Below are 15,974 nucleotides of genomic sequence, written 5' to 3'. Positions count from 1 at the left end.
TATATATATATATATATATATACAGTTCTTTTTATATACTTTTCTATTATGGTTTAATCATAGGATATTGAATATAGTTCTCTGTTCTATACAGTAAGACCTTGCTGTTTTATCCATTCCATGTATATTAACTTACATCTGCTAACCCAACCTCCCAGTCTGTCCCCCTTCCAATCCCTTCCCCCTTGGCAACCACAAGTCTGTCCTCTATGTCCTTGAGTCTGTTTCTGATTCATAGATAGATTCATTTGCCTTTTTTTTTTTTTCAGTTGCACCACAGTTTGCAGGATCTTTGTTCCCTAACCAGGAATTGAACCCATGTCCCCTGCAGTGAGAGTGCAGAGTTCTCACCAACCACTGGACTGCCAGCGAATTCTGTGTCGTATTTTAGATTCTACATAAAAGTGTTATATTTTTTTCTCTTGCTGATTTATTTCACTTACTATGATAATCTGTAGGTCCATCCATGTTGCTACAAATGGCATCATTTTGTTCTTTTTTATGGCTGAGTAGTAGTCCATTGTGTGTATATACCACACCTTCTTTATCTATTCATCTGCTGATGGACATTTAGGTTGTTCCCATGTCTTGGCTATTGTGAACAGTGCTGCTATGAATCCAGAGGTGTATGTATCTTTTCGGGGAATGAGAGTTTTGTCTGGGTATATCATGTCCAGCATTAGTGGATCATATGGTAATTCTATTTTTAGTTTTCTGAGGAAACTCCATACTGTTTTCCAAAGTGGCTGCCCCAACTTACATTCCTACCAGTAGTGTAAGAGGGTTCCCTTTTCTCCATATCCTCTCCAGCATTTATTTGTAGACTTTCTAATGATGGTCATTCTGACTGGTGTGAGGTGGTACCTCATTGCACTTTTGATTTGAATTTCTCCAATAATTGGCATCTTTTCATTTGAAAATTCTGAGAAAAAGTAAAAATTTGTTTTTATAATTCACTTTAAAAATTTATCTTTTAATCAAATCCATTTAGAATTAAAATCATTACCTAAATTAGGGATGTAAAATGTATGTAACAGACAAGTTTCCCTAGATTTTAAGTTACCTCTTCTCTGAATGTAGCAATTATAAACCAGTGATAACAGTGATTCCAAAGAAATAAAGACCAAAAGGATATCTTTAATTTTACTCATAAATAGGATTCCTTGGGCTTGATTTTTATAGCCACAATTGATGGTAAAGTATTAATACATAGTATGTTATTTGTGAAGATGTACTAATACAGCAAACAGAATCATAAAAACTTAAGTAGCATTGTTAAAAAGCTCAAAACCAAAACTAAGTTTTGAAATAAAGAGTATAGAATTTAAAACTAGAAGCACTTATTTAATGTTTTGAATATAAATATTATTGCATTTCAGGCTTTTCATAATGTATTACTTCAAAGTTCTAAGACTAAACAAATCAAATTGCTAAAATATTCCTGAAAAATTCCATCAAACGTTTGCCTGGAAATGTTCAAGTGACCACTTTCACTATACCTCCCAATACATTCAGGATCTGTCTCATAATACAGAATGACTCACTGAATAATAAAGCTAATGAACTATTTTTCATGGCAATTTGACCAAGTGACAGAAGACAAGTCCTGGTTTAAGAATACCTTTTCATACAGATGAAGCAGGGAACATGTTTCAATATCACAGAATGAATACATCTGTTACCCTTGCCCCCATAAACTAAAATTTGGAAACTAAAGTAACAGTAAAATGATTAAAGTCATTAAAATGTCAATAAAATGACACAAGAGATAACACAGGGTTTCAGAAGCTGAAAAATAACCACATGAATGGTAATATTCTTAAGAGGCTGGATAACAAGTTCATGAAGTTCAGACTGGGATGGTTTATCAGGCAACCAAGTAAAAATGTGAAGAAGGCAGTTGGAAGTGAGTTCAGGAGAAAGATTCTGGCTGGAGATATAAATCTTGAGTCACCACTACAATGTTGGTATTTAATACATGTGCTGTGCTTAGTCACTTAGTTGTGTTCAACTCTTTATGATCTCATGGACTGTAGCCCGCTCCTGTATATGGTGAGGCTCCAGGCAAGAATACTGGAGTGGGTTGCCATGCCCTCCTCCAGGATATATTCTCAACCCAGGGATTGAAACCAGGTCTCCCACATTGCAGGCCCACCAGGGAAATCCATTTAATACACAGTTGGGATTTAAAGCAACAAGCCATCAAGGGAGTCCCAAGTTCTCTCGGGAGATTCTAATGAGTCAAATAAATAGCAAAGGAGACTGATAAAGAGCCAGAGAAGTAGGAAGAACCAGACAAATGTGTCTGCTAAAAACTTGGAAACTACAGAAACTGGTTAGTGGAAATTAAACATCTATATGAAATGCTTCTGAAAGATCAAGTAAGTGATCTTTGAGGTCGGACTCAAAATGACTCAGAGGTCACTGGAGACAAAAAGTCTGAACGGAATGGATTCAGGAAAAAAAAATGGAAGTGAAACAAGTCAACAGTGAATATAGACTTTTCAAGGAGTTTGCTGTAAAACAAGAAATGGGGCGTTTCTGTTGGCTCTAGCTAGAACAGACTACACCCATGAAGGGAAAGGATACATGGGGACAGGTGCTGGTAGGTTTACAGATGCAATGGTGGCAACTTTTAGAAGTTCTTTTCTGATTGTTTTTATTTTCTGTGAGGACAAGGGAGCAAGACCAGAGACAGGAAGTATCAGAAATATGAGGACAGAGATAGACTCAAATGAAATAATCATTTGAGATGAATGTAAGACAATGGAGTAAGAAGCAACCAACCAAGGTTATGATGATAGTTTGTCAGAGACTGGTGAACATTCCCACTTTAAAGAAAATCCACTGTTGTCTGTTCTTTACTTGGCTGAATAGTCTCTGAAAACAGTTTTTCTTCTGAGTCCACCTAGCTTCCATTGCCCTAAAGCAAAGAGAATCTGATCTACATTGGAATATACATGGCACCAAGAGTAACAACCTACACAGAAATGTGTGCTTCAGGCAGCATTAAGTATTTCTCTTCTTCAGTTTCAATTAGGGCCTAAATGATTCCCAACTTGGTCTCTATGCTCCTCTGTTATGGATCATGTGTTACTTATATTCCTAAGTCTTATTTTAAGCCCTCCCTGTTATAATTTTCAGGGTCTCTTCTCTCTTTTTCTGTTTCTGTTTTGCATGGTACCCTGCCACTTCCAACTTCTAGAACCAAATTCTTTTGTCAAGAACCTGCAATTTCTTCCAAAGCCGTCTCTGCATTGACCCAGTGTCCAGTGGAAATCTTTATATATATGACATGTGTAAAGTACTGATAAATCGAAATGGCAGTCAAGACTTTTGACATTATTTACCTGACCCATTATTTATCTGAAAAAATAATCTGATGAGATCATCTTATAACAAATATTTATTTGGCAAACCATTTTATAGAAATAGACCCTAAAAATCAAACCGTTTCTAAAACAATGGACAGTATCATCCCAGTCTTTCCCCCATCCAAAATCTACTCCATAACTGAAGTACCAAAAACCCATGAACTGTACTGCTAAAAAGGAGGGTGGGGGAAAAACATTAAACTTCCACAGGAAGACTGTATAAATCTGGCAGTGGTTAAGTACACATCAGCCTGTACCCAAGAGTACTACCGAACCTGAAAAATTAACTGAAAATCTAAATTTACTCTTAATATATGTATTTGCTCTTAATAAGGTTCAAAAATTATGCATGGTACAGTTATATTATGTAAACTGATATAATCAAAGTAGAGTGAAAAATGTGGATTTTAACACCAATACAGATCACTAGATGTGAACAAGAATTTTTTGAAGACATTCTTTTAAAACAAACATTCAGAACTAGAATCTTCAGAATTTTCTAGTATCTTGAAAATCCCCATCTTCTCTTTAACTGGTCCTGAGGCATTCATTTGATCTAAGAGAAAAATATATAAACAGGTATTTTAAAAAAAAAAAGTGTAAGAACTTAACAAAGAAATCTCCTCTTATTAAAACGAGAACTGACCTCCAAGGAACAAACAGAAACACCAGTTTGCTAATCAAAATCACTTCTACTGAACTTAAGTTATACCTAGCAATAAACACCACCAATGTGAATTATATTCTCAGATATATACATACATATAATTTTTTTAAAGCCCAATTATGGTTAGTTTAAAAGCAGGAACACAAAACACCATGAAAATATATCTTTATACTCCCACAGCTAATTTGAAATCTCTTATATTTTTGTCAATATGATAGCTATTGAAATAAAATTACTTCTGGCTTTAATCTGCATTCTCGGACTTCTAGGGAGACTGAAGCATCTTTTTATGTTCAATGGTTGTCTCTTTCACTCCTGGTAACTAACTGTTCAGTTTTCTTGTTGACATTTATTTATATATGATATGATTTCCTGTGTGCTATGTACTGCAGATGTCTGTGGTTTGTCATTTACCTGTATATGGCACTGTTTTTACAGAAGTCTTTAATAAAATCTATTAATCTGTTCATTTAGTTTGAGGGTTCTGTATCCTATTTAAGAATTCTTTTCCTATCCTAAAATCCTACAGATATTTTCCTATTTTTTAAGTTAAATGTCTTGCTTTTAAAGTTTTGAAGACTTAACTTATCTAGAATTTACTCTTGAATATGATGAGGTTTACCACTGTTGATACAAACTGGCAAACCATGCTTTGCTGTGCTTTGCAGCTATTACATTTTTTACAAATTGAAGGTTTGTTGCAACCCTATGTTGAGCAAACATAATCAGAATCATTTTTTGCTCACTTCATGTCTGTCTTGAATTTTGGTTAATTCTCACAATATTTTAAACCCTCCACCAAAAAGATTATGACTTGCTGAAGGCTCAGATAATGGTTAGCATTTTTTAGCAATCAAGTATTTTTAAAGTGTGGATATTTTTCTTTTAGACAATGTTATTTCACATTTATTTCACACAGACTATAGTGTAAACTTAACTTTTACAAGCACTGAAAAAAAATTTTTTTTAATGTGTGATTTCCTTATTTCAGTGCTCTGGAACCCAGCCTGCAGTATCTGCAAGGAATAATAGGAATTTCCCCTCTCTGGTTTGAAATGACATTTATCATCTATTGATCTTTCCATAGAAGTTTGGATGACTTTCTGGATTTGCCATATCAGTAGTCAATTTATCTTATATGTTAAATCAACAGCCTTAATTATTATGATTTTTATATTGAATCTTAGTACCCGATATAAAATATTTTGTTGTTCTTCAAAATTGTCTTGGCTCTTGGTCCTTTACCATTCCATATTAATTTTAAAAACAGCCTGTCAAAGCTCTTAAAAGAACCATAATATTGTGGATTTTAACTAGAAGATTAATGTAAGGAATACAAGTTAATCGTATCCATGAATACAGTTAAATTTGTCATGTATTCAGTCCTTCTCTTATTGTCCTTGGATGTTTCATAGCTTCTCTATAAAGGTCTTAAAGAAATTATTATATTTAATTCTAGGTATGTTACAGCTTAGTAGTTGCTGTAAACATCTAATTTTCTAAATAATTACTGCTAATACACATACTATTAATTTATAGCAAACTTTATGAATTCTAACTTTTAGATTCCCTCAGATTTTCTATGGAGATAATTATATCACCTGCAAAAGCAGTATAATGAAACTAATTATTCCTATTTTTATTATCTTATAACATTAGTTAAGGATTTCCTGTATATTGCATTATGTTTTATAATGTACAGTGGGAATGACAACTGTTACACTCAACTATTCTTGATTTTCTTAGTAATTTACTAAATGAATGTATTTTTTCAGATTAAGAACATTTTCTTTGTCATATTTAAGACTTATGCGGTTGATTATGAAGGTATGTCAAGCGGGTTTTCAGAATCTAGTTCTTTTTTATTCAGTTAATGTCAATTAATATTTTCAGATGTTACCCTATCCTTTTATGCTTTCTATGCTGCTGCTGTTTATTTGATAATATATTTTAGATTTGGCCATAATGGTGTATCTTTATCTCATATTTTTCCTGTACTATATGAAAATTAAAATTCACATAAACATGCAAAGAACTCAGAACAGCTAAAACCAACTTGAGAAAGAAGAACAAAATTGGAGGATTCACTCTTCACAATTTCAAAACTCACCATAAAACAATAATCAAGACAGTGTAGTACTGGCACAGGATTAACAAACAGATTAACAGGAATAGGAGAGAACTGAGAGTATAGAAAAAACCCTCATATATATGACCAACAGATTTCCAACAAGGGTGCCAAGGCAATTCAATAGGGAAAGAATAATCTTCAGTAAACTGTGTTGAGACAATTGGACAACCAAAAAACTGAATCAAGACCCTTACCTTATACCCTACACAAAAATTAACTCAAATATGAGCCTATAAAACTCTTAAAACATCAGACTTCCCTAGTGGTCCAGTGGTTAAGATTCCACGCTACCAGTGCAAGGGGTGTGGTTTAGTCCCCAGTCAGGAAACTAGATCCCACATGCCATGTGGTGTGGCCAAAAAAACATTTTTAGTTAAAAAGAAGAGAAAAAAAAATCACAACTTTGCTAGGCAAAGATTAGATACAACACCAAAATTGTGAGTAATAACAACAAAAGGATAAGTATAACTTCATCAAAATTTTTCCTTCTGCTCTTTAAGAGACACAAAGGAAGTACAAAGATAAACCACAGACTGGGAGAAAATATTTGCAAAACATACATCTGATAAAGGATTTGTGTCCAGAATATATAAAGAATTCTCTCAACTCAGTAAGATGACAAATTTTAGAAGAGTTATTTGAAACTAAGTTGAAGATATCATGATGCTATACTCAGTGATGTGCTGGTGTTTAACAACAGACTCCTATTCCCCAAAAAGGGCTGTGGTTTATCTTTTTCCCGTTTCTATGCCTGCCATCACCAACAGCAAGCTACTAATGTAACACTGCTGAACACAATTAGGAAAAGATACCATTATTTATTTCCACTCTGGAGATACAATATACATAAATAAACAAGAGCATAGATATCCATGTTACAGAATGAGTAGGAAAGGATGAGTTTTAAATATTTATTTGTATTCAAAATAACTTATGATCACCATTTGTAGGCATCAACTCATTATTCTTACAATTTATACATAAAAGCAGCAATTTATCTTGCAGACCCATAGACTATAGCCCACCAGGCTCCTCCATAGGATTTTCCAGGCAAGATTACTAGAGTGGGCTGCCATTTCCTTCTCCAGGGGATCTTCCTGACCCAGGGATCAAACCTGGGTCTCCTGCACTACAGGCAGATTCTTTACCAACTGACTTACTAAGGAAGCCCTATCTTGCTTATACAGATTGTATCTCAGAGTAACCAAATAATTTATACGGCAAAGTTATAATAGACAAATTCCAGCTAATAAAGGAATGACAGAATAAGAAAATCAGCATTTTGCAATGCTCAAAAAAATAATGCTTCTAAACCACAATAAATAAATGCTAAAAAAAGTCGGGTTAAATAGAACAGAATAGTAAATGAAGATCAGCCTGAATCAGCTGATTAATCTTAAACTTAGCTAACTAAAAATAAGAAACCCAGACATGATACATCTCTTTATATGATTTAAAATGAGAACAAAGCACTGGTATTCCTAGAATACGGAACTTGGATCTTATTAAGCCAGTAGAGCTATTTTCACAGCTATTTACCACTTCACAGAAAATACGTAGATTGAGGAACAAGTCAAAGAACAATGGTAGGGAGAAGTTGGCCAATTCTGGAATGCAGGTCGTTTCGCTGGACAAATAACCCCGTTTCTCCAACAAATCAACAGCATGGAATGACAAAGGTGAGGAGGAAAGTGATACAGAAGAAAAAAGATAGCAAGAACAATGGAATTTGGATCCTGATTCAAACTGTAAAAAGACTGGGCCAAGTGGAAAAATTTGGATATGAACTGGGTATTAGCTGCTATTAAAGTTTTAGGGTCAACTCTCTCAAATGTAATAATGACATAGTGATGATATTTAAAAACACGTTCTTCTCAATAAATGATGCCTAAAAGTGGCTATGGCATATATTTAACATTCTGATTGAAGAAAATGGCAATGAAACAAAATTGGCTAAATGTTGTAAACTATTAGGGCAGAATGAGTTGTACACAGGGGTATATTATACTTCTCTCTACTTATGCATATGTTTCAAAGTTTCCATAAAAATAGTAAGTAAAACCATAAGAGATACTTACCAAGAAGATCACTTCGATCTAACAGCAACTCCAGATCTTTATCACTAATGACTTTCTCTCTTGATCCTTTTACTTCCCTATAAGAAAACAAAATACTCAGGTCTACAGGATAAATCAAAACTATGAATTATATTTTTCTAAAGTAAAAATAATCTTACCTTTCATAATCTCTTGACTTTAATAATTCCATTAATTCCTTAGGGTCTAAAAAGTTCTTAGATTGATTTAATCCAGATCGACCACCTTTGAAATGATCTGGAAAAAATTTACAAAAAATTAAAAACATTCAAAATTGCTTTTAAAACCAAAACAAACCAATCAGAATACCCTACATTAAATAAAAAGGACAGACAAACCCAGTGTTGGTAAAAAAGAAAAGCAACTGCAGTTCTCATACTTTGCAGGTGGGAGTAAAATGGTATGTCCACTTGGGAAAAGTTTGGTAGTGTTCTATAGGTAAACATATACCCACCCTAAGACAAAGGACAAATAAATACATATGTCCATTAATACTTGTAACAAGAGGACCTTATTCGTAAGAACCAAAATCTGTAAACCAAACATCAATCAACGAAAGAATGGATGAATTATTTTGCAATTAAAAAAAAAATCACAAACTTCTAACACAACAACAGAAATGAATCTCAAAATACGTCAAATATAAGTAGCTAGGCTAAAGAAGAATATGTATGTACAAATGAATCCAGGTGTGAAGTTAAAGGAAAAACTAACCCATTTGACAAAAACTGGAATAGTGACTGCCCTCTAGTAAGGAGCAAGAGTCTGGGAAATACTGTAAAGGGAAACTTTCTTGGAAAACAGAAATGTTACCTTGATATGGATGACAATTATTTGAGTATAACTTGTTAGAAGCATCAAGCCATACCCTTAGCTTGGAATTTTACTGTATGTGTATTACACCTCAATAAAATATTGCCAGCATTTAAAAAATTATTTTCAACTTGTTCTCTGAAATTAATCTCTAAAATTACTAACAATAAAACTTGGGAAAATAAACCTATAAAGACTGTACCTAATTTAAAATCCCCTGGTAGCTCAGCTGGTAAAGAATCCACCTGCAATGCAGGAGACCCTGGTTTGATTCCTGGGTTGGGAAGTTCCCCTCAGAAGGGATAGGCTACCCACTTGGGCTTCCCTGGTGGCTCAGTTGGTAAAGAAATCACCTGCAATGAGGGAGACCTGGGTTCGATCCCTTCGTTGGGAAGGTCCCCTTGGTTGGGAGGAGGGCGTGGGAACCCAATCCAGTTTTCTTGCCTGAAGAATCCCCATGAACAGAGGAGCCTAGCGGGTTACAGTCCATGGGGTCACAAAAAATCGGACACAACTGAGCAACTAAGCACACAGCACACACAATTTAAACCAAATTCAATAAACAAAATATAATGTATTTCATCATTCAAATCCCTAAAAGCAGCATAGGTGAAAAAACTTTAATCTGCACAAAATCTTACTTGGACCAAGCACCTGTTTTCTTCAACGGAAATTCTAACTACAATCTGAATGCTCCATCAAGTCAAATTAAAGATGTCTAAAACCTAATCCATTATTTCTCTCAAAATCAAATACACTGGAGAAAGTTTTTTTGAGTAGAAAAGCAGCATAAATTGTTAGTGATATTCAACATTATTATGATTTCTCTATGCTTCAAAGTGTACAGAAGATGATTTTCAATGTTTTTAAGGCACCCATCAAGTCATTTGCCCAAACAGAATTTTATATCAAATAAACAAAAGCAGAACTCCAAGGACTCTCAGGGGACAGAACATAAAATGCCAATGCCTCACCCACATCACTTTCCCTATTTCTCAGAATCTTTTCTATATAAAAAATGCTGTGTTTTTAATATTGTATTACCGAAACTATGAAAAGGGTATACTGGAACCAAATATTTTTTAAATAGTGGGGGCTCAGCAAAGTCAGTACTTTTATGGTAGCACTACTTCAATATACCTTTAATCTTCTTTTTTAAATTGGAGAATAGTTGCTTTACAATGCTGTGTTAGTTTTTGCTGTACAGTGCGGTGAATCAGCTGTATGTGTTCATATATCCCCTCTTTTTTGGATTTCCTTCCCATTTAGGGCACCACATAGCACTAAGTAGAGTTCCCTGAGTTAGACGGTCAGGTCTCATTAGTTACCTATATATATACATAATAGTGTATATATGTCCGTCCCAATCTCTTAATCCATCCCACCCTGTAAGATAGTTACAGAAAAACCAGAATGAACTCTTTGGCCAACCCAATACCATATGATCCAGCAATTCTATTCCTGGGTATATATCTGAAGAAAACAAAAATATTAATTTGAAAAGATGCATGCACCCCAATGTTCATAGGAGCATTATTTATGATAGCCAAGATATGGAAGCAACCGAAGTGTTCAACTGATGAATGGATAAGGAAGAGTATAAAATGGAGTATTAGTCATCATAAAAAAAAAGAAATTCTGCCATTCGAAACATGGATGAACCTAGAGGGTATTATGATTAGTGAAAAAGGACAGAAAGACAAATACTGTATGCTAAAACTTGTATGTGGAATCCAAAAAAATCAAACAAGAAAACAGACTCACAGTTATAGAGAACCAGTGGTTAGTGGGGAGAAGGGAAGGGGCATTAAAGTCATTATTTTTCAATAACTTTAAATGGAGTAAAATATATAAAAATTGTATACCTGAAACTAACATAATATTAGAAATCAACTATACTTCAATAAAACTTTTTTTAATGAAAATAGAGAATAATCAGTAACATCATGTCAAAGCGCCATGACAGACTTCAGACTTTAAGATACTTTAAAAGTACACAAAAGCCACTACATTGTAATTAGCCTCCAACTAATAAAAATAAATGGAAAAAAAAAGTACACATAGCTTCAAATTCCCCGCTGCCTATTTAAATCTTGCACTGATTTCTTTTAAGAAAGCAACAACAACAAAAAAAAAAAAAAAGAAAAAGAAAGTAACAACAATAACAAAACTCACAACACATAATAGACAACTGAAGCAAAAAAGTACTACAAAATATTATTTACTTTTGTGGATGATCAACTTTTCCAGTTTTCTTTTAGCAGCCGCTCTTTCCACAATTTTCTGATCAATAGTATTTGCTGTAACAAGACGATATACAACAACTGGCCTTGTCTGACCAATTCTATGACATCTATCCTGGGCCTGAAGATCAGACTGGGGGTTCTTAAAAGTTAAAAAGAAAAACATTTCACAGTTTAAGGTTAAAATTAGTTAAACTCATACTATGTGGGTAGAGTCAAATAGGATGATCCAACCAGAATCTTTTAAACAGTGCCTTAACTCAATTTAGGCTTCTAAGTGTTACTTCAGTGATAAAAATACATTTTTAAGTGTTTACACACAAAACACTTGACAAAGAAATGATTCTTATCTTATAATGGATATGTTTTCAAAACAGGTAAATGAAATTGCAAAATATACAATGAAAGATTAGAATGGAAATATAATCTGTCTATTGCTATACTTCCAACTTACCCAATCACTATCATAAATGATAACAGTATCTGCTGCAGTCAAATTAATGCCCAGGCCACCAGCTCGGGTACTCACTAAAAAGATAAACACATCTGGATCTGTGTTGAAGTTGTGTATCTAAAAGCAAAAGGATGTAAACATAAGGAAATAAGAAACTGTTCCTTCCTGGAATGTGGATAAAAAACTTACTAGTAAGTAGCAGTAGCTATCTTATCACCATCTGTTTATCAGCAAAGGAGGGGGAAGGCAGTGGTATGCCATGGGACACATAAGCCAGCATTCTTCAAGCTGGGTATAGTTCTCAAGCATCTGTAGGACTTCTGATGTGGGATAAATAAATACTGACAGCCCCAGAAGGCATAAAGTAGAAAAGACCAATTTGGTGGAAAAGAGATAAAACTATCAGATTCATCTTCCATGAAACAAAATAATCATGCCTATTGCCCAGGTTGTGGCAATAAGCTAGAGGCCCTAGGATGTAAGTCTTTTTATTTTTTGGTTGTGCCACAGGGCATGTGGGATCCCAGTTGCTCAGCCAGAGACCCAACTTTGTGCCCTCTGCAGTGGAAACAGAGAGTCTTAACCACTGGACCACCAGGGAGTCCCTAGGTCTATTGAACATTACTTCAGAAATCAAGAAAGGAGTTACAAAGAATTAAGTATGTATGACACAAGCAGTCTTACATTTTTTTCTCTCTCTGAATATGACATGGATCCATCAAGCCTGCTAAAGCTGAAATTTCTAAAGTGACAGTAATCCATCAAAATGTCCAACATTCCTGTCATTTGTGAAAAAAGCAGCACCTGAAATTTAAATATATCTTAGTATCTATACTTACTAACAAAAAATAATATATAGCCAAAAGCCCAATCAAAAGTACCAAACCTTGTGACCTCTGGTTTTTAGTTCTGGCAGCATTCGATCCAAAATTAAGAATTTCCCAGAATTTGTTACCAGCTCTTCATCAACCTTGAGCAAAGAAAGGAAAAATTTAAACAAAAAAAAGAAAAAAGTCACAACAAATAATAATCTGTTTTTGTCAAAATAAAAACCATGTTTACAGGTTTAAGTTTTCAATGACAAGTAAGTCCCACCTTTTAAACTAACTTTGTTATTTGACCTTTTTTATCAGGAGATAGTTCTCAAGGAAAGATATACTCTAGAATTTAAAATCAATGATCTCACAAAATATAAACTATAGTTTAAGTGTATACTTAATCTATCCTCCCCACCCCTCACCCCAAAACTCTGTATAATAAAACATTAAGTTCAACTTAATATTGAGGTTTATTCTTTATAACTGAGTACACTTTCAACCAAATGTGTATGAAAATTACTAACAAAATTCTTAGTAGAAATGAAAGAAAGTGTTAGAGCTTATAAGTAACCTAAATATCAAAGATGAAATTAATCTTCTGATGAATTATCAATCACCGCCAGAGATTATCTTCTTCCTTGTTCAATGAAAAGCTTTAAAGCAGTCTTCTTAATTGGGGCAAATTTGCCCTCCAACCTCCAGGGTATACTGGGCAGTGCCTGAGATATACTTTAGGTTGACACAGCTGGGGGAGGGGAGTTATTGTGGCATCTGGTGGCTAGAGGCTACGGATGCTGGACAACTGGCCTAGAGCCCACAAGCCTGTATCACCTTAACAAAGAATTATCTGGTCCTAAATGTCAATATGCCAAGGATGAGGAATCTACTCTAAAACAGGGTTATTTAGAGTTACTGAGAACGGATGTCACTTAATATATGTTGTCTTCCCATCAATCACCCAAGAGACCAATTTCATTCATTTAATCTGGGAGCCTGCAACTCAACATCAACTTTTTGTTCTGTTCTGTGGCTATTTGTTGAAAGTTAAGCAATGAGCAGTCAGATTGCCTTTGACAAGCTGAATACTAACTAAAGGAATACTGAAAAGGTGACAACAACCTCTAAAACAGACACTAAGTAAAACATGGAGTGGAAGCCAACTGGTTACTAAAAAAACTTATATTTCTAATGTCACTCTAAATTTAGGAGAATTCTTAGCTATTTATATAAAACATATAAATAAAATATTAGTTAGCTTACATATAGAAAACAACCTTTATCTGGGGGGAGAAGACTATCATCTCTACTTACTAAAAGGATTACAATCTTCATGACAAACAGCAAAGTATTTACTGCAAATAATAACAAAATGACACTTTCACACAACATAAAAAAGTCACAGAAATCAAAATAGTATAGTATTAAATAGTATTTACCTTAAACTCTTGTGTAACTGGATCTATAGGGTACTCAATCAAATATGGATGGTTACAGCATTTTCGAAGTAGCATCATTATATTCTGCAACTTCAGATTAACTTCAGATTCTATAGGGACATTTGTTTCCACAACAGTTCTGCCCAAAAATGTATAATCCATGAATAAAAGAAATTTTAAAAAAAATACAGTTTAAAGAATACTTTTAAAAAATCTATTTTTAAACTCACACCTTTCTCGGTCTACCTCTGGCTGTATTTGGCTGATCAATTTTTCTAATTCATTAGGGAAATCATCTATTTTGCTGTAATCTACTGACTTTCTAGTTCGGCGTTTTGGTCGTCCAGTGGGACTCAGCTCAACTGTTTCTTTCTGTAACAGAACAAATTAAAGGAATATCTGTTTAAAAAGCATACCCTTAAATTCTATATATACATATATATAAAGTAGGGTATAACATTTTTATGTACAAAGTGTTTTAAGATATTAAAAAACTTTTCTCTTTCATCACTGAATTTCATCATTTTCAAAGGTGCAAAACCAAGGATCCATAAACTATAGCCAAATGCAAATGTTTTCCTGTGAAATTTCATTATTTTAACACTGGTGCCCATATCTAGTTTCAGAGTTAATGCAGTCATATCACAGTGGAAAAAAATGGTAGATAAAACTTCTGAATTTATAAAAAGGAATATAATAGCTTTGGGCTAAAATAAGACCCTGTGTATCATTACAGAGGGTATTTCTTTGGATTGGTATAATACAGCAATGAAATTCCTCCCAAAAGACAACTTTTAATTTTCTAACAGCTAAAAAGTCAGAGATTCCTTTAATTAAAATAAAAATGGTCTAATGATTGTACAAAACAAAGATGCATGACCATAAGTACTTTGAAAAGAAACACATAGGTACACGGCAAACAGTCAAAAATCTGGACATCTTAACAAAATTTAAGGGTCTCCCGATCTCCAGTTGTAAGATATTCACATTCTAATTCAATTTCTTTTAATATGATGGGTGACTAAAAGAGATGCTTCTTTCAGAGACAGGATTTTATTTAAGTTTTTGGCTACCAACAACCTCCTGTAAAGGGATTATATATTTGAGGTGACTGGTCTAGCTGGCCAGCCTTAGTATACTGTGTGCTTGCTCAAATTTATTTTCAAGTTGACCCCCACACAGTATTTCAGATGACGATAAAGCAGTTATTGCAAAAACCATCACCTGAACTTTAGACAGTTTTTGCTATTGGCCTGATGCCTTATACTCCAATTAGAAATTCACCCTCAACAAGTCATGAAAACAGGTAATGAGCCTTATTGTAAAAAGTCATGAAAACAGGCGATGAGCCTTTTAAGATTGAAATGAACCATGAAAATTTTCTATGCCAACTGTCATTTACAGGTTATTTCAAGTCCACACTCTACCTCACTGGATCCAAACATGTTTGCAATTGTACGGTTCACAATGGCTGTGTAAAAGATCTCTTGTTTCTTTGAAAGTGGTGCATAAACAACTACTTCTCGTTTAGGAGGAACTTCAAGGGCAACATCAGATTTTAGTCTTCTCAGTAAGAAAGGTGTTAAAATCTAAAATTTAAACATGAATAAATACATGTAAACATTAAACATTTCCATATTTTCAAGGAATATTCTCCCAAATACCATCTTATCCCTTCTTCCTTTCTTCCTATATGAACCTATCATCTCAAAAAGTGATATAAAATATGTCCATGAAATTTTCTGGACCAGACCACATGATAAACTCACAGTGTTTATCTGTGTTCACAACTTATTAATTTTACAAAAATTCTAGTATAACTTGAGTATTTTAAAAAGCAAAAATAAGAAGATGGTATATATACTTCTTAGGGATAAAGTTATAGCCCATATTTTTTAAAAGTGAGGTTTTGAATTAGTAAAAAACCAAAAACAACTGACCC

General features: G+C 33.9%; 1 protein-coding gene across 1 annotated transcript in view; it reads right to left on the bottom strand.

Moving 5' to 3' along the window:
- Positions 1 to 1,136: 1,136 nt before the first annotated feature.
- Positions 1,137 to 15,974, bottom strand: part of HELLS (helicase, lymphoid specific) — a 39,804-nt gene continuing 24,966 nt past the window's right edge. The window contains exons 13-22 of the mRNA XM_065922951.1: positions 15,460 to 15,621; positions 14,265 to 14,404; positions 14,033 to 14,171; positions 12,665 to 12,748; positions 12,463 to 12,582; positions 11,779 to 11,895; positions 11,307 to 11,466; positions 8,409 to 8,505; positions 8,251 to 8,327; positions 1,137 to 3,930 (exon numbers count right to left, since the gene is read on the bottom strand). Coding sequence (XP_065779023.1) covers positions 3,836 to 3,930; positions 8,251 to 8,327; positions 8,409 to 8,505; positions 11,307 to 11,466; positions 11,779 to 11,895; positions 12,463 to 12,582; positions 12,665 to 12,748; positions 14,033 to 14,171; positions 14,265 to 14,404; positions 15,460 to 15,621 — 1,191 coding nt within the window. The 3' untranslated portion in view covers positions 1,137 to 3,835. The remainder of the gene's footprint in view (positions 3,931 to 8,250; positions 8,328 to 8,408; positions 8,506 to 11,306; positions 11,467 to 11,778; positions 11,896 to 12,462; positions 12,583 to 12,664; positions 12,749 to 14,032; positions 14,172 to 14,264; positions 14,405 to 15,459; positions 15,622 to 15,974) is intronic.

Source organism: Muntiacus reevesi, chromosome 2 (genome assembly GCF_963930625.1).
Source record: "Muntiacus reevesi chromosome 2, mMunRee1.1, whole genome shotgun sequence".
Classification (NCBI taxonomy): Eukaryota; Metazoa; Chordata; class Mammalia; order Artiodactyla; family Cervidae; genus Muntiacus; species Muntiacus reevesi.
This window is presented reverse-complemented; position numbering and strand designations above follow the sequence as displayed.